The 19,906-nt window shown below is 37.2% G+C and overlaps 3 protein-coding genes across 3 annotated transcripts in view; all 3 read left to right on the forward strand.

Annotated features, from left to right (window-relative positions):
- The window catches only part of LOC134814978 (exosome complex component RRP45-like), a 112,171-nt gene that overhangs the window by 18,248 nt on the left and 74,017 nt on the right, over positions 1–19,906 (forward strand). The window lies entirely within an intron of this gene.
- LOC134815507 (beta-1,4 N-acetylgalactosaminyltransferase 2-like) lies at positions 5,364–6,941 on the forward strand. Its single transcript, XM_063824046.1, has 2 exons — positions 5,364–6,199; positions 6,809–6,941. The coding sequence occupies exons 1-2, from the start codon at positions 5,364–5,366 to the stop codon at positions 6,939–6,941; spliced, it is 969 nt and encodes a 322-aa protein (XP_063680116.1).
- Positions 12,752–15,131, forward strand: LOC134815615 (uncharacterized). The gene is made up of 3 exons (XM_063824165.1): positions 12,752–13,105; positions 13,280–14,454; positions 14,660–15,131. Exons 1-3 carry the CDS (start codon positions 12,767–12,769, stop codon positions 14,790–14,792), a joined length of 1,647 nt encoding a protein of 548 aa, XP_063680235.1. The 5' UTR covers positions 12,752–12,766; the 3' UTR covers positions 14,793–15,131.

Consider the following 19,906-nt stretch of genomic DNA (forward strand, 5'->3'; position numbering starts at 1 on the left):
CATGTGACTTTAAAGCGTGTGGGTTCAACAAAAGAGAGCCGGTGAAACTCCTGCCACCTGACCAGGTGGGAAGATGTACAAATCTGTGGGAATGTGTGACACTTGCAGTAAAAACAACCAGAAGACCACATCTTATATTGCGTCTAGCTGAATCAGTGAGAGAAAGTCTGGGATTCGATCTTCCGATAGTTGCATACGACGACGGACCAAACGATTACCCTGATGAAATAAATCAGCAAATTGCAGAGTATCCCTTATTACAGTACGTAGTGAGTAAAAATGAAGATCTCGGTATAGCTCGAGGGAGGAATCTGGCTGTTATGCAGGTCAAGACTAAGTACTTCTTCCTTAATGATGATGATATCATGTTCAATGAATACACAAAACTCGATAAACTTGTTGAAATTCTGGACACTACCGATGTCACTGTGGCCTCAGCTGCTTACGATGTAGGGATAAACTTTACTGCATACCTTGGATTTGGATATTTTAACAAAAACAAGGCAATCCGTAAACTAGGAATTTACCATACTGCTTGCACACTTGTCAACCAAACAATTCCAAACCATCCAAGTTGTGTCAGATGCGATCTTACTCAAAATGTATTTCTGGCACGAACCAAAGAGATATTGGATATAGGAGGATGGGACCCAGAGCTAATGATAGTGGAACACAAGGATATATTTATTAGACTGAAAGCAGCTGGCATGGAAGTTGCACTTTGCCCGGATGTGAAAGTAAAGCACGCTCGTCCGTCAAAGATAGCAGTTAAAGGCGAGGACTACTCAGAAAAAAGGAGACGAGCAACAGGAAGGTTTGATAAGTATGATTTAAAAAATTATTTTAAAAATACGATTCAAAAGATTTTAATTTATAAAAAAAGTCCCATAATGTGACCAACAATGAGTTCGAAGTTCGAGACTTGTGATTCGAAGTTTAAACTACAGAAAGACTTCATGACACTACCACTAAATAAACAAGAAATGCGGCAGCTTTTCTTTTGTGGATGACCGCTCAATTTCCCGATCCGTGATGGCGTCTATTATCATATTCCATACAATCTGGGGACCCCGTCTTAACTGTTTATAAGCATGCAGATATGGCGGAGTGACAGGCCGAGCGCCGCCCAGTAAATTTCATATTGAATTTGAAAATCGTGTATATTTCTATGTAACCATATGTTTATTGTTTATGCAACCTGACACAGATCTGTGCAAAATAGTAATATTAACTCGAAATAATAATTATAATATGCTATCAATTAGTGCCTAGTGGGATAGGTACATGGTGAAATTAAAAATTCACTAGGTAAATTAAGCACCATGCGCCAACAATTATTTATTTCAGAATAACGGCGCAAAATTACTTAAATAATAAAAGTAGCGTTGAAACAGAGGTATTAACTGTACTTAATCCAGGTTTAGAGCTCTAATAAACAACAGATGGAACATTCATAGACTATTCGAGAGACCGGCAAGAACTCACTTGGTGATGAACCACGATACAGGAGAGATAACATACAAGGAGGAGAAGGAACGTGGATGCTAATTATTGTCAAACAAAAATTGCATTTTCGAGACCTGACTTTTAGACGTCCGGCTGATATCTTTGCCATTAAAAAGGTCGCCAACTCTTTCAGAATAGAAAATCTTTCAGGATAGAATGGTTTCAACTAAAATTCCTAACCTCTCCAGAATAGAGCAGGGATTACCTGCTGATAATTGTTGCTCTAGGGTCAAATAAGAGCTGTTCTCTGTTTGGGATACCTAAAGGGTCAATTTTAAATTTTTGGCCTATTTCAATATTTCCCTTTTTAATTATCGTGTTCTTTCTTATATGAATATCATTGTATAATATAAATCAGTCTTGTCGTTTGTTTGCAGTTTAAGTTTCTTTAAGTAGTGAATCAGACCAGTGATCGACCGGGATCCCGGCCCCGGCCCCGGATACGGCCGGGATTTGTGTTTTTTCCCCGGCCCCGGCAAAATAATTTTCAAAATCCTGGCCCCGGCCCCCAATCCCAGCCCCGGCTGTTTTTGTCAATTTTTGCCGGGATTTCTCGTATTTTCTGCCTCAATTCAAACCGATAGATTATCAGAATTTATCTTGATTTTTAGACTTAAATTAAACACAAAATGTTCGGTAACATGAGATCGAGTGAAAAATATAAATACGAGGACTTGACATCATTCCAGTTTGATATTCAGAAAATTTCAACTTTGAATTTACAAAGAATGTAAAATATTAATGTTAATTAAAAAAGTTCGAGGTTGATTGAAAAGTTCGAGTTAAGTCATGTGTTCGTGTACCGTCTTTCATATAACTAGTACAAACGTCAAACAATTCAGTTCAGGAGCAAAAAACAGTAGAGGGTGAGGCCGACTCAATGCAGATGATGATGATAGTCATCAGATCACAGATGACTACTCGTTTCCGGTGCCAGCTTCAGTGTCCTAAATATCTATGTCCGATGTTTCGTCTTCGCTCTGTCTCGATTCTGTCATAACAGTTTCCGGAAACTTTCAAAAAATTTCAAAATTAGATTAAAAAAATCCCGGCCCCGGCCCCGGCATATTTTAGCCAATCCCGGCCCCGGCCTTGGCAACATTTCAAAATCCCGGTTAATCCTGGCCCCGGCTGATTCAACTTGGTCCCGGCCCCGGCTAAATTTCGTCCCCGGTCGATCCCTGAATCAGACCCAATGTTTGTATAAGTTTAAGTTTCATTAAGTTGGCTATTTTTACGCTATGAATTTCAACTTAATTAAATGTTCGTATTTTTATCCGATTTGTTTGTATTGTTGCTGCTGTACGATATATACATTATAAATTATATTTATTCCATACAATTACATAATAGTATTTTCTATGATTAACCTGATGAGATACATCAGCAAATTGCAGAGTATCCCTTATTACAGAGATGAAGATCTCGCTATAACTCGAGGAATTAATTTGGCTGTTAAGCAGGTCAAGACTAAGTACTTCTTTCATCTCGACGAGAATACACAAACTCGATAAACTTGTCAAAACCCTGCACTGGATACTACTGATGTCACTGTGGCTTCAGCTGCTTATTTGAGGGAATAGCTTAACTGGATACTTTAAATTTCAATTTGTAAATTTCAAAGTTTGTACTTCAACAACATAGTAGAATGTTAATTGTTGTAACGGTCTAGTTTGTACTCATATGTGAATATGTGAACCGTTAATCAGAGTGTAATTTTAACTCCCACCAAATTACTTTCTAAGCAGACCTCGAGAAAATAACCAGATCTGTTCTAAGACATAAGTCGTGTCTCCATTATTTCACTTGAAAACTTAAAAGCTATCCTCCAATCAGATAAAACCACCCAATCTCGAACTCCAGTAAGAATATAGAACCTACAACTATTCTTCTTTCAAGATCTACCTCATCAGCTGGTTCAATAATACACATTACACATATGCAAGCTTTTTAGTTAACAAAAGCGAGGCATGTACTCATAGAGATACTAGTCTTAGTCATATTACCTAAGTTTGTCTTGCTAGAACTTCATTCGTAATAAATTAATAATTCTACATTTTACAGCGTACTTACTGTATTAATTAATCAGCTGATCAGCATTGATTATTAGTGTTAATATTGTCAATAATGATTTGTCCTTTCTATTCGCTTGTTTGCCTTAGCAAATTTTCCGATCAATTAAGTGTTCACAAGATCAATTATATATAATATCATATTTAATTATCACAATATGATAAATCAAACGTCACTGATAAAGACTGGAGCTACCGCACTTTGTAGTTGGAACTTACACCAAGATGAAAAATAGTTTCAATAATCTGATATAAATGAGCTTATACTCTAGTTTACCATACCTAACGACCATGTCCCATTATTCCCCGGCCATGCAGTTAGTTCAAACACATCTAGAAGTATCTTACATTTTTATATCAAAAGTTAGCAAAATTTGGCCAGTGCACACATGGCCAAAATCAGTTAGACTAATAAATCCATCATAAGGCATTTTCGGCATAGATTGTTGCATAATTTCTATATGATTGTGGCCATTGCGGTCAATTTGAGCCTTCACAAAAGTTTGTGCAATGTTCAGGAGCTGAAATTACTGTGTATATACGAATATAAGACAAGTGGGCGGGGCCAAAAGAGCAACTTCGCCAGTCTGAAGTTTTGGGCTCGGATAGTCGGATTTGTTTGTTTCTAAAAACCTTGGAAAGGACCCCAAAAAATGTCAAGCCTTCTACTATGAAATGCAGGTCGATGTGCATAAATGAAAAGATTATAAGTGGTTAATAATTGACGTTGAGGGTCATCAAATGGCCAAGAAACTATTAACTTTATGTGGTTGCATGTTATCTTATATCAAGTTCTATTTTTAAGTGGCAAAAGATATTGGTGTCATTTACAGATCCTAATTTTTAGAAACGGTCCCCCTCCCTAATTTTATATTTTTCTTTCAAAATTATCTTAATATATCAAATCCTATTTTTAGGTGGCAAAAGATATGAGTCTCGTTCGCAAAATAAAGTCAACATTAACTCGATGGCAGCATCTAATCAAATTAGTCCTCGTGGTTTTGATGATCATTTTTATCTTTTACAATTTGAGGAGTGGGATAGTATACGATCTTGCATTCCTAGGAAATTCGACTAAAGAAAACAAGCTAATGGTTTCTTTTCCAGTAGAAACAAGGGAAAACTCCAAAAATATCAGTATTCATACCAATATTAGTGGTTACATATTCCACAACCATCGATTAAGATTATGGTATGAAGGTAGATGTATAGACTCTAGTGACGGAGAAAAGTTGACAGTACAGTTTTGTGATCCTAATTTACAGCAGGTGAGACTTAGTGTCAACTTATGTTTCTTCCACAAAATGCAGAAGATAATACTAATTGACTATTTTTGGGACCTAATCAAAAACATTGAAAGTTGAACTACTAACCATATTGCCACCATAACTAAAATAAAAATGAATGAAGGTCAATTTTTGTCATCGTTAATAAATATACTCTCAGGCGTTCAGTCTAACGATGGATAATCGTCTGATATACGAGAGAACTGGAAGATGTGTAAACTACAAAAGCCATGATAATGCCAAATTTCTGGAACTTATAGATTGCTCTGATGTCACAGAATCGTTCTTTACAGAAGACAAAGATGAAATGCTTTACATACAGCGTATCGTGAAGAATGAAGAGCTGTGCATCACACCAATGTCAGAGAGGAACGATTTGAACGTTACAACAAGTCCTTGTCTGGAGGATCCTGTTGGATTAACACTTTGTAATAAGCATGCTTCCAGAATGCTACTGATGAAGGAAGATGTTTTTCAAGAAGACAGAAAATTGTTAAAGATGGCCGTTGTACCTCCAAATAGTTCATGTGACTTTAAAGCGTGTGGGTTCAACAAAAGAGAGCCGGTGAAACTCCTGCCACCTGACCAGGTGGGAAGATGTACAAATCTGTGGGAATGTGTGACACTTGCAGTAAAAACAACCAGAAGACCACATCTTATATTGCGTCTAGCTCGATCAGTGAGAGACAGTCTGGGGTTCGATCTCCCGATAGTTGCATACGACGACGGACCAAACGATTACCCGGATGAAATATATCAGCAAATTGCAGAGTATCCCTTATTACAGTACGAAGTGAGTAAAAATGAAGATCTCGGTATAGCTCGAGGGAGAAATTTGGCTGTTATGCAGGTCAAGACTAAGTACTTCTTCCTTCTTGATGATGACATCAAGTTCAATGAATACACAAAACTCGATAAACTTGTTGAAATCCTGGACACTACCGACGTCACTGTGGCCTCAGCTGCTTACAAGGTAATCGTTTTTACTTCATACCTTGAATTTGGACATTTCAACGAGAACAAGGCAAACCGTAGACTGGGAGTTTACCATGAAGCTTGCACAATTATCAACCAAACAATTCCAAACCATCCAAGTTGTGTCAGATGCGATATTACTTCAAACGTATTTCTGGCACGAACCAAAGAGATATTGGATATAGGAGGATGGGACCCAGAGCTAATGATATTGGAACACAAGGATATATTTATTAGACTGAAAGCAGCTGGCATGAAAGTTGCACTTTGCCCGGATGTGAAAGTAGACCACGCTCGTCCGTCAAAGATAGCAGTTAAAGGCGAGGACTACTCAGAAAAAAGGAGACGAGCAGCAGGAAGGTTTGATAAGTATGATTTAAAAAATATGATTTAAAAAATCATTTAAAAAATATGATTCAAAAGATTTTAAAATATAAAAAAAGTCCCATAATGTGACCAACAATGAGTCAATGACTTGTGATTTGAAGTTTAAATTACAGAAAGACTTCATGACACTACCACTAAATAAACAAGAAATGCGGCAGCTTTTCTTTTGTGGATGACCGCTCAATTTCCCGATCCGTGATGGCGTGTATTATCATATTCCATACAATCTGGGGACCCCAGTCTTTACTGTTTATAAGCATGCAGATATGGCGGAGTGACAGGCCGAGCGCCGCCCAGTAAATTCCATATTGAATTTGAAAATCGTGTATATTTCTATGTAACCATATATGTTTATTGTTTATGCAACCTGACACAGATCTGTGCAAAATAGTAATATTAACTCGAAATAATAATTATAATATGCTATCAATTAGTGCCTAGTGGGATACATGGTGAAATTAACAATTCACTAGGTCAATTCAGCACCATGCGCAAACAATTATTTATTTCAGAATATCGCGCAAAATTACTTAAATAATAAAAGTAGCAATGAAATAGCGGTATTAACTGTACTTAATCCAGGTTTAGAGCTCTAATAAACAACAGATGGAACATTCAGAACATATTCGATAGATCAGCAAGAAATCGCTTGGTGATGAACCACGATACAGGAGAGATAACATACAAGGAGGAGAAGGAACATGAATCATGTTAAAGAGATCATGAAGTGTAAATTTGCGAATTCTTCAAAAATACTCGAAACTTGGGTAGTGAGCTAGGCTTGGTAATTCTGCCGCAATCCCAAAATAGCTCCGTCGTAATTGCTTCACAAGCTGAGATAATATGGGGCATATCAATTACATTTTTCCAAGTTGCGGCTAGGTGACAGGATAGCATATACGACATGTGTAAAAACACCTGATTTTAATCGTCCATAACAAGTTTTCTGTTGGTTATTTTTTTGAACCGACAAGATTACCATCAGGTATAAACCATTATATTTCACATATCTTCCTAAATTTGGTGTACAGCGATTAATCTAGTTCCTACAAGCAATTAAAGGCAGCTCACTTCATTGAACTTGAATGTAGCACGAAATCCTGGAATAATAGCTTAATTTTAATGCCATAATGTGCGGCTGTGTTTCAGCTATCTTCATGCACATTTTGCTGATATGCCAACGAAATTAAATTGCTCAAAAATTCAAAAAACATGGTTTTTTGGCATATTTTTGGCCCAAAAATCGGTTTTTTGCGATTTTACCTGGGGAAACTCAGACTTATCATTTCAAAACCACGTTTAATCGATTCTACGGTCAAAAGTACGTCTAGAAAGATGTATGTGGAGTCCCTAGCGTATCGAGCAGAAAATGCCCGTAAGAGCTTTTACTAGTAAATTTATAAGACAATTATTTGACGCTTGTGTATATTATGCACATTATACAACCACAATTTTCGAAAGATAAAAGTCAAATCTATCAAGTGTCGTTAATTTGAAGATTTTATCAATTAAATTGGCGCCACAGCACATGAATCAAAATGTGCATTTTAACACTGTTTCTATTGCGGTGTCTGACAGTTAGCCGCAATCCAACAAAATAGGGCGATCTTCCAGTATCGATTTCACGCGACATAATTAAGTTACGAATCTGGGAATTCCGAGCCCTATTCTTATATTAGTGTTTCTATGTGATAGTATATGTGAAATGTTTTGACGATTAAGTCGGGGACACTTCATGATCCCTTTAATGTATTTATAATCATCAATTAGTTACCACTTGCACTTTAAACATTGTCAAACAGAAATTGTATCCCCAGGAAACCTTACTGGCTGGGGCTTAACTTCAAAAGTAAGAGAGCTAGAGACTTCCGGCTTTTTGCAAAATGTTCGCCTTATAAAAATAACGTTTCCTTCCCAGAAGGAAAATTAGGGACAACATAGATTTTGACTTATCTCAAAATCTCCAGAAAAGTCTCATTTTGGGCCGATCACAAGTTTGCAAGTTTAACTTAGCGGATTCCTGTCGTCTGATTGGCTGAATTGTGTCCCGTGCTGGCTGCTTAAAGATTGGAATGTGCCACGTGTGCAAATCACTTAATGTCGCACGCAAGGTCAAGCCATCTGTTTAAATTAGACAACCTGTAGTAACACGGCCAGCCAGTAATATTTAACGTTTCCTGGGTCTTCGAGACCTGCCTTTAGAAGTCCGGCTGATAACTTTGGCATTATAAGGGTTGCCAACTCTTTCAGAATAGAACATCTTTCAGGATAGCATGGTTTCAACTAAAATTCCTAACCTCTCCAGAATAGAGCAGGGATTACCTGCTGATAGTTGTTGCTCTAGGGTAAAATAAGAGCTGTTCCCTGTTTGGGATACGGATACCTAAAGGGTCAATTTTAAATTTTTAGCCTATTTAAATATTTCCCTTTTCAATCATCGTGTTCTTTCTTATATGAATATCATTGTATCATATAAAATATAAATCAGTCTTGTCGTTTGCAGTTTAAGTTTCATTAAGTTGGCTATTTCTACGCTATGAATTTCAACTTAATTAAATGTTCCTATTTTTATCCGATTTGTTTGAATTGTTACTGCTGTACGATATCCATTATAAATTATATTTATTCAGCAATAGCAGCAAATCTGGGGAAACTTGGTGGACATTGACTTTTTTCACACAATTTGAGTATGTTGACTTCAACATTATGTTGCAGCTCATTGTGGTTAATCTCAATGTTGGAGTGATGTTTTTCTGGTGCACAAAACACTGCAGTACGGTTATGTTGAATAATTGTGGTTAATGGGTCATATATGTGGCCACTATGGTGGTTAAAATACCAGATTTAGGGTTAACCACCATTTTGAGATATGATATTATGAACTGAGTAGTCATTATATTGAGATCATATCATGGTGCAACTATCACAAAAGTTTTCAAACCTCATGGGGGGCATATTGTGGTCCTAATGGTGGTTAAATTGAAGATGAACGGTGAGCTATAAATATTGCTCTGATTATAGATGTATAGTTGGTGGTTGTTCATTTGTGCATGGATGATAATTTTTTATCACAAATGTGCAATTTAATAGTATGGTTGATTTGAGGTGGTTAATATTCGTAAAAAGTGCTAAAAAGATGGTTAAAATGTCAAAATTTGTTGTTAACCACAAATCAAAACATTATTAATGATTTTAGTCAACATTTTATAGTCAACAAAGGACATTTGAAGGGTCTTGATAAAAGTTATCAAGAAATGTTGTCATAAAAGTGGTTAAAAGGGCTATATTACTTGCTAGGCTGTTGAACAAGGCATCTATTAAAGTGAAAATTAACCACAATATGAACTTCAGATAATGGTTTGGTATCCAAATGAGTGTATATTTGTTTACAAATGCATAATTGACCCCAAGTTCATGCATTCCGATCAATGTGCAGCTAAGGTGGTTAAAATGTCTCGAAAATACCCTATATTTGCACCAATTAACCATTTTTAGAGCACATATTAGCTTTGTAAAGCTATAGCTGGCCATGCTACATTATCTAGATATAACTACCTGCTCATTTATATGACCAGAAACATTGCTGAGTCCTATGTTGCGTCCATCATGGTTAATAAAGGTCTAAAATTGACCAAAATCAGTGTTTTTGGTCGTTTTAACCGCCATACGGCCACACATTTGTTGCATTATCTTTAAAATCACTTATTATCCTTCAGCTATCTCTCATAATCAAATATCAAAACAAAATAAGGCACCAAAAGGTCAGATTGTGCTGAATAATGGTTAATTTGTGATGGTTTCTGTTGACCGAAGGTCCAAAATCAACATGTTTTAACCACATTATGGCCACATCTAAGGTTTTATGGTATTGGGACTATAGCCAAAAGTTTTGGGCACCTGGATGGTGTACTCTGCTTTTGGAATTATGGTGATATCTCAATGCTGTGCCATTCCAGGTGGTTAAGTACGCGCGCGCGCGCACGCGTACACTTTTGGGGTTTTTTTGATATACCACAGTTGGTGGTTAACCGTTTTACATTACACCTTCACTAAAAGTATTGGGCACTCTAGTGGTGACATAATATATAAAGAAATTAAGCATAAACTAAATATGTTGGCCTACAGATGGTTAAGTACGCGCGCGCGCGCACGCGTACACTGTAACATAAACACATATAAACCACTCCACAGACCACATTTATTAACCTTTTTAATTTCTTTCTTCAACTATGTGTCAATGAACCGTTTCTGTTCAATAATGACCATCAATTTTAACTGTAACACTCATATCTTCAGTTTAGTAAGGGTTTGAGTGTTAGAAGTACAAAAAAATGTCCACTAACAAATCAGTCATATTTCGACTACTTAACCACCTAACTCAGCACCAAAATGTTCTGGGATTTATTTCGTTGCACTATCATGAAGCTATGACATTTTTGGACCTATGTAAATATTCAGATTACTAGAATTCATAATTTGTGATTTTTAAGGGGTGGTCAAATGCTTCAAAGTGGTGTATTTCAAAGTTTCCCCAGATTTGCTGCTATTGCTGTATTCCATATAATTACATAGTAGTATTTTCTATGATTAATCTTATGAGATACATCAGCGAATTGCAGAGTATCCCTTATTACAGTACGTAGTGAGTAAAAATGAAGATCTCGCTATAACTCGAGGAAGGAATTTGGCTGTTATGCAGGTCAAGACTAAGTACTTCTTCCGGCAGTATCGAGATAGCCCGACCACTGGTCCGCGGACCAGTGGTCTGCGGACCACTGTCCGCGGACCACTGTATAATAACAGTATCCCCTGAATCAAGCAGGGTTCACATCATCCCCTGAATCAAGCAGGGTTCACATCATCTTCTGCGTTTTCTGCAACAAGAGGCATGCTGGTATATCATGCGCTGCTCATGACCCTGTAGCATCTTCTGATGCCGGAGGTCTTGCTAACTCCTCTGCTCATGCTCCTCGTGTCCGCTCCAAATGTAACAAATTGCATCCAAGATACCATACATACCATTCATATGATCTGGTAACCAATCAACTATTCACAAACACCTGTTGCTTGATTCAGGGGATACTGTTATTATACAGTAATATGATCTGGTAGACAGTGGTCCGCAGACAGTGGTCCGCAGACAGTGGTCCGTAGACAGTGGTCCGCAGACAGTGGTCCGCGGACAGTGGTCCGCGGACCAGTGGTCGGGCTATCTCGATACTGCCCTTCTTCCTTCTTGATGATCATAATATCATGTTCAATGAATACACAAAACTCGATAAACTTGTTGAAATCCTAGACACAACTGATGTCACTGTGGCTTCAGCTGCTTATATTCATACATATATATGGGGGAATAGCTTAACTGGACACTTTCAATTTCAATTTGGAAACTTTCAAAGTTTGTGTTCCAAATACATAGTAGAACTAGAGAAAATTGATAGTGCGTGGTGAAACTGTTGCGAAATTCGTGTTTGCCATTGGAACCCCCCAATCTTCATTGTTGTAGCGGTTTATTTTGTACTCATGGGAATATGTGATGATATGTATGATGATACACATAACTATAAGCAAGCTTTTTCGTTAACAAAAGCGAGGCATGTACTCATATAGATTGTAATCTTATTGTTATTGTCTAAGTTTGTCTTAGCTGCACTAGTAATGAATTAATAATTCTACATTTTACAGCGTACTTACTGACTTAATTTATCAGCTGATTGATCGGCATTAATTATTAGTGTTAATGTTGTTAATAATGATTATTCCTTTCTATTCGCTTGTTTGCTTTATCAAAATTTCAGATCAATTAAGTTTTCTTATGATCAATTATATATAATATCATATTATCACAATATGATAAATCAAACGTCACTGAATAAGACTGGAGTCACCGCACTTTGTGGTTGGAAAATGGAACTTACACCAAGATGACAAATAGTTTCAATGATCTGATATAAATGAGCTTATACTCTAGTTTACCTGTTACCATACCTAACGACCATATCCCATTACTCCCCGGCCATGCGGTTAGTTTAAAAACATCTAGAAGTCTTTTACATTTTTATATCATTATCAAAAGTTAGTAAAATTGGGCCAGTGCACCGGTGCAGGCATGGCCAAAATCAGTTTGGCCAATAAATCCATCATAAGGCATTTTTGGCATAGATTGTTGCATAAGTTGTATATGATTGTGGCCATTGCGGTCAATTTAAGCCTTCTCAAAAGTTTCTGCAATGTTCAGAAGCTAAAATTACTATATATGAATATAACATGTAAATGGGCGGGGCCAAAAGGGAGATTTTTCCAATCTGAAGTTTTGGGTTCGGATTTTGTTGTTTATAAACAGTAAACACCTTGAGGGTCTCAAAAAATGCCAAGCCTTCTACTATGAAATGCAGGTCGATGTGCATAAATGAGGACATTATAAGTGGTTAATCATTGACTCTGGTCTCTGAGGGTCATCAAATGGCCAAGAAAATATCAACTTTATTTGGTTGCGTGTTATCTTAAATCAGATTCTATTTTTAGGTGGCAAAAGATATGGGTCTCGTTCGCAAAATCAAGTCAACATTAACTCGATGGCTGCAGCTAATCAAATTAGTCCTCGTGGTTTTGATGATCAATTTTTTCTTTTACAATTTGAGGAGTGGGATAGTATACGATCCTGCATTCCTAGAAAATTCAACTAAAGAAAACGAGCTAATGGTTTCTTTTCCAGTAAAACTAAGGGCAAACTCCAAAAATATCAGTATTCATACCAATATTGGTGGTTACATATTCCACAACCACCGATTAAGATTATGGTATGAAGGTAGATGTATAGACTCTAGTGACGGAGAAAAGTTGACAGTACAGTTCTGTGATCCTGATTTGCAGCAGGTGAGACTTAGTGACAACTTATGTTTCTTCCACTGCAGAAGATAATACTAATTGAGTATTTTTGGGAATTAATCAAAAACATTTAAAGTTGAATTACTAACCATATTACCACCATAACTAAAATAAATATGAATGAAGGTAAATGTTTGTCATCATTAATAAATATACCCTCAGGCGTTCAGTCTAACGATGGATAATCGTCTGATATACGAGAGAACTGGAAGATGTGTCAACTACAAAAGCCATGACACTGCCAAATTTCTGGAACTGGTAGATTGCTCTGATGTCACAGAAAGGTTCTTTACAGAAAACACAGATGGAATGTTTTACATACAGCGTATCGTGAAAAATGAAGAGTTGTGCATCACACCAATGTCAGAGAGGAACGATATGAACGTTACAACAAGTCCTTGTCTGGAGGATCCTGTTGGATTAACACGTTGTGATAAGCATGCTTCCAGAATGCTACTGATGGAGGAGGGTTTTTTTCAAGAAGACAGACAATTGTTAAAGATGGCTGTTGTACCTCCAAATAGTTCATGTGACTTTAAAGCGTGTGGGTTCAACAAAAGAGAGCCGGTGAAACTCCTGCCACCTGGCCAGGTGGGAAGATGTACAAAGCTGTGGGAATGTGTGACACTTGCAGTAAAAACAACCCGAAGACCACATCTTATATTGCGTCTAGCTGAATCAGTGAGAGAAAGTCTGGGATTCGATCTTCCGATAGTTGCATACGACGACGGACCAAACGATTACCCTGATGAAATAAATCAGCAAATTGCAGAGTATCCCTTATTACAGTACGTAGTGAGTAAAAATGAAGATCTCGGTATAGCTCGAGGGAGGAATCTGGCTGTTATGCAGGTCAAGACTAAGTACTTCTTCCTTAATGATGATGATATCATGTTCAATGAATACACAAAACTCGATAAACTTGTTGAAATTCTGGACACTACCGATGTCACTGTGGCCTCAGCTGCTTACGATGTAGGGATTAACTTTACTGCATACCTTGGATTTGGATATTTTAACAAAAACAAGGCAATCCGTAAACTAGGAATTTACCATTCTGCTTGCACACTTGTCAACCAAACAATTCCAAACCATCCAAGTTGTGTCAGATGCGATATTACTTCGAACGCATTTCTGGCACGAACCAAAGAGATATTGGATATAGGAGGATGGGATCCAGAGCTAATGATAGCGGAACACAAGGATATATTTATTAGACTGAAGGCAGCTGGCATGAAAGTTGCACTTTGCCCGGATGTGAAAGTAAAGCACGCTCGTCCGTCAAGTAAAGCTAAAGGCGTGGACTACAAAGAAAAAAGGCATAGAGGAGGAGGAAGGTTCGATAAGTATGATTTAAAAAATATGATTCAAAAAATAAAGAAGTCCCTAAATGTGACCAACAATGAATTATAACTTAATGTTTAAATTGTAACAGAAAATTTTATTTAGGAAAATTTGTTAAAAGGTAAGATGACAGTTTTTCATGAGTACTTGATAATAAAAGTAGCATTGAAACAGAGGTATTAACTGTACTAAATTCAGGTTTAAAGCTCTAATGAACAACAGATGGAACATTCAGAACCTATTCGATAGAACGGCAAGCCATAACTTGGTGATTAACAACGATACAAGAGAGATAACATACATACAGGAGAGGGATCGTGAATCATGTTAATGGTTTTATAATCATCAGACAGTTACCACTTTAAACATTGTCAAACAGAATTTGTATCTTCGAGACTTTAGTAGTCCGGCTGATAACTTTGGCATTAAAAAAGGTCGCCAACTCTTTTGGAATATAAACTCTTTCAGGATAGAATGGTTTTAACTAAAATTCCTACCCTCTCCAGAATAGAGCAGGGATTACCTGCTGATAGTTGTTGCTCTAGGGTAAAATAAGAGCTGTTCTCTGTTCGGGATACCTGAAGGGCCAATTATAAATTTTTGGCCTATTTCAATATTTCCCTTTTCAATCATCGTGTTCTTTCTTATATGAATATCATTGTATCGTATAAATCTGTCTTGTCGTTTACAGTTTAAGTTTTTAAACTCAATGTAGTTTAAAAAGTCTGATAAGTTATCAGACTAAATAAAAAGTAGAGTAAAGTAAAATTTATGACATCACATCATCACACATGTCTACAAAATTTCATCGCACTGTGTGAAAAAATATATAATAAATATTTCCCCACCAACATTAATTATTTATCAAATACAATATTTAAAAACAATTTTATCAAAAACATTATTATCCTATTTTAAAGACTTCCCAGTGGAATAAAGATTTATAAAATGCTTATTTGCCACATAAGGATGGAACCAAAGATAATTGTTGTGTTTCTCTTTATTACTGACATAACTGGCTCCTTCAATTCTTACTAAAACTTCATTAGAAATATTCCAAAAAAAGCAATCATTTGTAATACTTTTAGAAATCATATCTTTCTTAAATCCTTCTAATTTAATTTTAAAACCTAAAACTGTCACAGAGTTCTTGACGTCCGGAGAAAGTTTGTTCCAATAAAAATATTTGAATAAATTGGCTATTTTTACCCCATGAATTTAAACTTAATTAAATGTTCGTATTTTTATCCGATTTGTTTGAATTGTAGCTGCTGTACAATATACATTATAAATTATATTTATTCCATATAATTACATAATAGTATTTTCTATGATTAATCTTATGAGATATATCAGCGAATTGCAGGGTATCCCTTGGCCTTATTACAGTACGTATTGAGTAAAATTGAAGATCTCGCTTTAACTCGAGGAAGGAATTTGAGGGTGTCCAACCCCAAAAAATCCCATTCTCAAAACAGAAATGTCAGGTAAAGTTGGGTTTTTTTGGGTATTTTAAAGAAACAAGAAATGCGGCCGCTTTTCTTTTGTGGATGGCCGCTCAATTTCCCGATCCGTGATGGCGTATTTTATCATATTCCATACCACCTGGGGACCCCAGTCTTTACTGTTTATAAGCATGCAGATATGGCGGAGTGACAGGCCGAGCGCCGCCCAGTTAATATAATTCCATATTGAATTTGAAAATCGTGTATATTTCTATGTAACCATATGTTTATTGTTTATGCAACCTGTGCAAAATAGTAATACTAACTCAAAATAATAATAATATGCTATCAATTAGTGCCTAGCGGGATGCGTGCATGGTGAAATTAACAATGTACTTGAGCAGTTCAGCACCGCGCGCTAACAATTGTTTAATTCAGATTATCGCGCAAAATAACTTTGCACAGGCAGAAACGTGGGCGATAACTGCAGGGGCGAGGGCACGTCACATAGTGCGTACGCACGCTCGCACGCACGCTCGCACGCACGGTCGCAAGCTACCATATACAAAAAAACCTCGTTCGCTAACCCTTGTCCTTGACTCTTTTGTGCCTTCGGCACTTTGAGTCATAGATCGGGAAAAAATGTAAGACTTGAGTGGCCATTTTAGGTCAGTGAACTCTTACTTGATTAGAAAACATTGAAAGGCTGAGACTTGATTTAACAAAAGCAAAGTCAAGTACTGTGATGTGAGACAATGGCACCCCACGTACTCCCTGCGTACTGCTGTTTATAGAATTGGATTATAGAGTACGGCAAATTACACTCCTGCCCCACATAAGATGATGCACAAGATATGTGAGAATGTACTATACAACTTTCAGTTTAACCCGATGATTGGGTATTAGAATTATAGCCCGAGATTAATTGTATAATAATAATCTTATATGTTATAGATATTCATATAATAGCAGCAAAAAACGGGGATATTTCTCTAATTAAATACAGTAATCCCCCTTTATAACATGGTTATGAAAATGGCTTAGTTGTTATGGACTATGGAGGGTGGTGACATGTCCGCCTATGTCCTGTTCTTTTTGGATTCTATGAGACAACGGACGTGTTTTTTGGGACATTAGCGGACATTGACGGGCTCGGACGGACATTGGCGGACATAAGCGGACAAACATTATGAGAATTTTTCGCTCATAATTTGGACAATTGGAATGAGCTTATATTCATAAGAAGCATATATTTATAACCTATCGAGGCATCCCCTTTGCGATTCAATCTCAGAAAGCCTCCCCTTTACGAACCAATCTCGGAATCGGATTTTCGGCTCATAATGATCAGGGTAGCATAGAACATGAACTGAAGTAGTTTCCAGAAAAACTTTGAAAAATGTCGACTTAGAAAATTTTCGGTCCGGGTCATTCTCGATACGTACCTCTGAAGGCAGAGCTCCCGCTTCCGAGCTCGTATTGCGAAGGGGAGGCCTGCCTTCCGAGGGAAACCCTCGAGTTCAAAATTGGATATCGAAGGGTAGGTGTGGAAAAATATTTTCGGCTCATAATGATCAGGGTAGCATGAAACATGAACTAAAGTGGTTTCCAGAAAAACGTTGAAAAATATAGACTTAGAATCATTGTCAAAATTTTGCTGTCCACTTTTTTCCGCTATTATGCAAATGTCCGCTAATAATGTCCGCCAATGTCCGCCAATGTTCGCCTATGTCCTGTCCTGTCCTGTCCTTTTTGGATTCTATGAGACAAGCGGACATAGACGGACGTGACACCCCCCCCCCCCCCCCGCATTGTACCAACATGCCTACCTTATCCAAGTTCATGTGAATATTTCAGGGAACGTCTCTTTATTTAATATGAACAAAGGAACGTTAACGAAGACGATACCCGAACTGGAACTTATTATTCTGGTACACATGCAGGTCCACAAGCTGTGATACCGTCATAGGTTCACTCTTTCCCACAGTCTCCTGTAAACTATTTTATTTTGACGGAGTGGTCGGGTCGGGGTGGCTTACTTTAAATGGAGAAGATTTTATTTTTTTCTTTTACTCGGTGAGTCAAAACCAAAATGGGAGGCTGTTTCGACTTTTGAATTCTACTTGTTATTAGGAGGTCTGCACCGTAATTATAAAGTTCCCACTAAGGAAGATCGGCAAACACTGTCCGACAATGTCCGCCAATGTCCTGTCCTGTCCTGTCCTTTTTGGATTCTATGAGACAAGCGGAGTATTCGTTAAAAACGTTTTTTCACAAGATCGTTAAAACCGATTTTTTCGAATATTTCCGTTTAGCGTTAATAGGCGTTAAGCATCAACAAGCAGGCGTTCAATTATTAGGCGCGAAAATGTGGGTGTATCTCAAAACCACCCCCCCCCCCCCCCCCCCCAAATTACACGAAACGAACCATTTTCACGAACCGCGGGCCCCTATTGCAAAATACACGTTAATTCGGAGATTTGGGGTGTTTCTGAAATCAAAAGCATCGAACGTTGAATTACTACTAAAAACTGCCATAACTCAATTAACTATATAAGTATTACTAATAATTTGTTTGATTTTCTGGAGTTGATTCAGCGAGAAGCAATATTATATTAGGCAGCTCGTTCTGTAACGAACCACTCATTCTACTGTACTGAAATATAGACTGCTGATTGTTAACTTGACACCAAATCTTGGATTGAGCCGCTGAGAGAAGGTCACCGTGCCAACGGGACATTCCCTCACCGCTCACGGGACATTCCCTCAGTGATCTTCAGTTCGTTTGTAGATAAGTGTCATTTCGAGTTTCGAGTTTCGCTTGCCATTACCGTATTCTTATCATTTTTTCCCATTATTTCTATCAGTGTTGTGTAATGTGTTATTATTGTATTATTGATGTACATTTTTCCTGTTTCCTCACAAATCATTCTAACAATATTCATTTTTCAACGTTATGAAAAATAACCTGTAATGTAGTGAGATAAAAAGCAATATTGTAAACGTTAAATCTCTCAACCTGCGATAGGTGTTTTTCGGGGGGGGGGGGGGGGGGGGGGGTTGCAACGACCATTAATGACCATTAATGACCATCAATGACCATTAATGACCATTAATGACCATTAATGACAATGTCAGTTTTGTCAAAATTTCATCTACTGACATTAATGGTCATGTTTTTTCCGGCACTTCTTAGAGCGAAAAGGACGGACGCCTGCATCATTTAGACCCTACCTTAAGTTAACTAACTACAAGTATATGTTATTATTTTACATTTACAATTAGAGATTCGAAAGAGAAAACTTAGAATAGAATCTTCCGTGGTTAGGCAGACCTTCCAGAATATCACTTGAGTGGATTCCAGAGTGAGTTAGGGATTACATTTATTAAGTTCGAATGTAATGAAGAACACATTTTGCGGCCACGGGATTTAAACCAGATAACAGTTGGTGACTTATTATAGTTATCAATAATAATAATTCAAAGGGCAATTTAGGAGTATCAGATCGTATCAATAGTAAAATAACAATCAATAATAAAATAATAATAACACGGGTATTAAAATTAAATACTTCGTTCCCGTTCTTATATCATATCAAGATTTATATTTAGGCCAAATCATTATGCTAGTCGATTATATAGTAATTACACAGTAGATGAACTTATTCAACTTTAGCACTTCATGAAATACATCGTCATCAGTCTGAATCGGACAACAAAAAAGCTGATCTTTTCCTAGGATTAGATAGAACAATTCGTTTACAGTTCAATACTCTGCCTTCGGCAGTTTTGACCCAAAATCGAGCACTGTCGTCATGATAGGGACAAATTGATGCGGCAGGAATTCGTCTAGATCTGCAGTTGCCCTTTTTTGAAGCAGAGACACTCATTGATAAAATGGTACCGAGGCAACGAAGGGGACGTTTAGCCTTTTTTGGAACAAAGGTAGCACTTAATGAGTCGCCCTTTCGAATTGTTCGACGTTGACAGGGCTTAGAAG

Source organism: Bolinopsis microptera, chromosome 5 (assembly GCF_026151205.1).
Source record: "Bolinopsis microptera isolate Bmic1 chromosome 5, MBARI_Bmic_1.0, whole genome shotgun sequence".
Classification (NCBI taxonomy): Eukaryota; Metazoa; Ctenophora; class Tentaculata; order Lobata; family Bolinopsidae; genus Bolinopsis; species Bolinopsis microptera.

What these genes read in the sequence shown, in the direction of transcription:
- LOC134815507 (XM_063824046.1), top strand. Translation starts at nt 5,364, where the DNA reads ATGGCCGTTGTACCTCCAAATAGTTCATGTGACTTTAAAGCGTGTGGG. An exon ending in AGGAGACGAGCAGCAGGAAG is followed by an intron (nt 6,200 to 6,808) that starts GTTTGATAAGTA and finishes TACTTAATCCAG; the next exon opens with GTTTAGAGCTCTAATAAACA.
- LOC134815615 (XM_063824165.1), top strand. Translation starts at nt 12,767, where the DNA reads ATGGGTCTCGTTCGCAAAATCAAGTCAACATTAACTCGATGGCTGCAG. An exon ending in GTGATCCTGATTTGCAGCAG is followed by an intron (nt 13,106 to 13,279) that starts GTGAGACTTAGT and finishes ATATACCCTCAG; the next exon opens with GCGTTCAGTCTAACGATGGA. An exon ending in AGGCATAGAGGAGGAGGAAG is followed by an intron (nt 14,455 to 14,659) that starts GTTCGATAAGTA and finishes TACTAAATTCAG; the next exon opens with GTTTAAAGCTCTAATGAACA.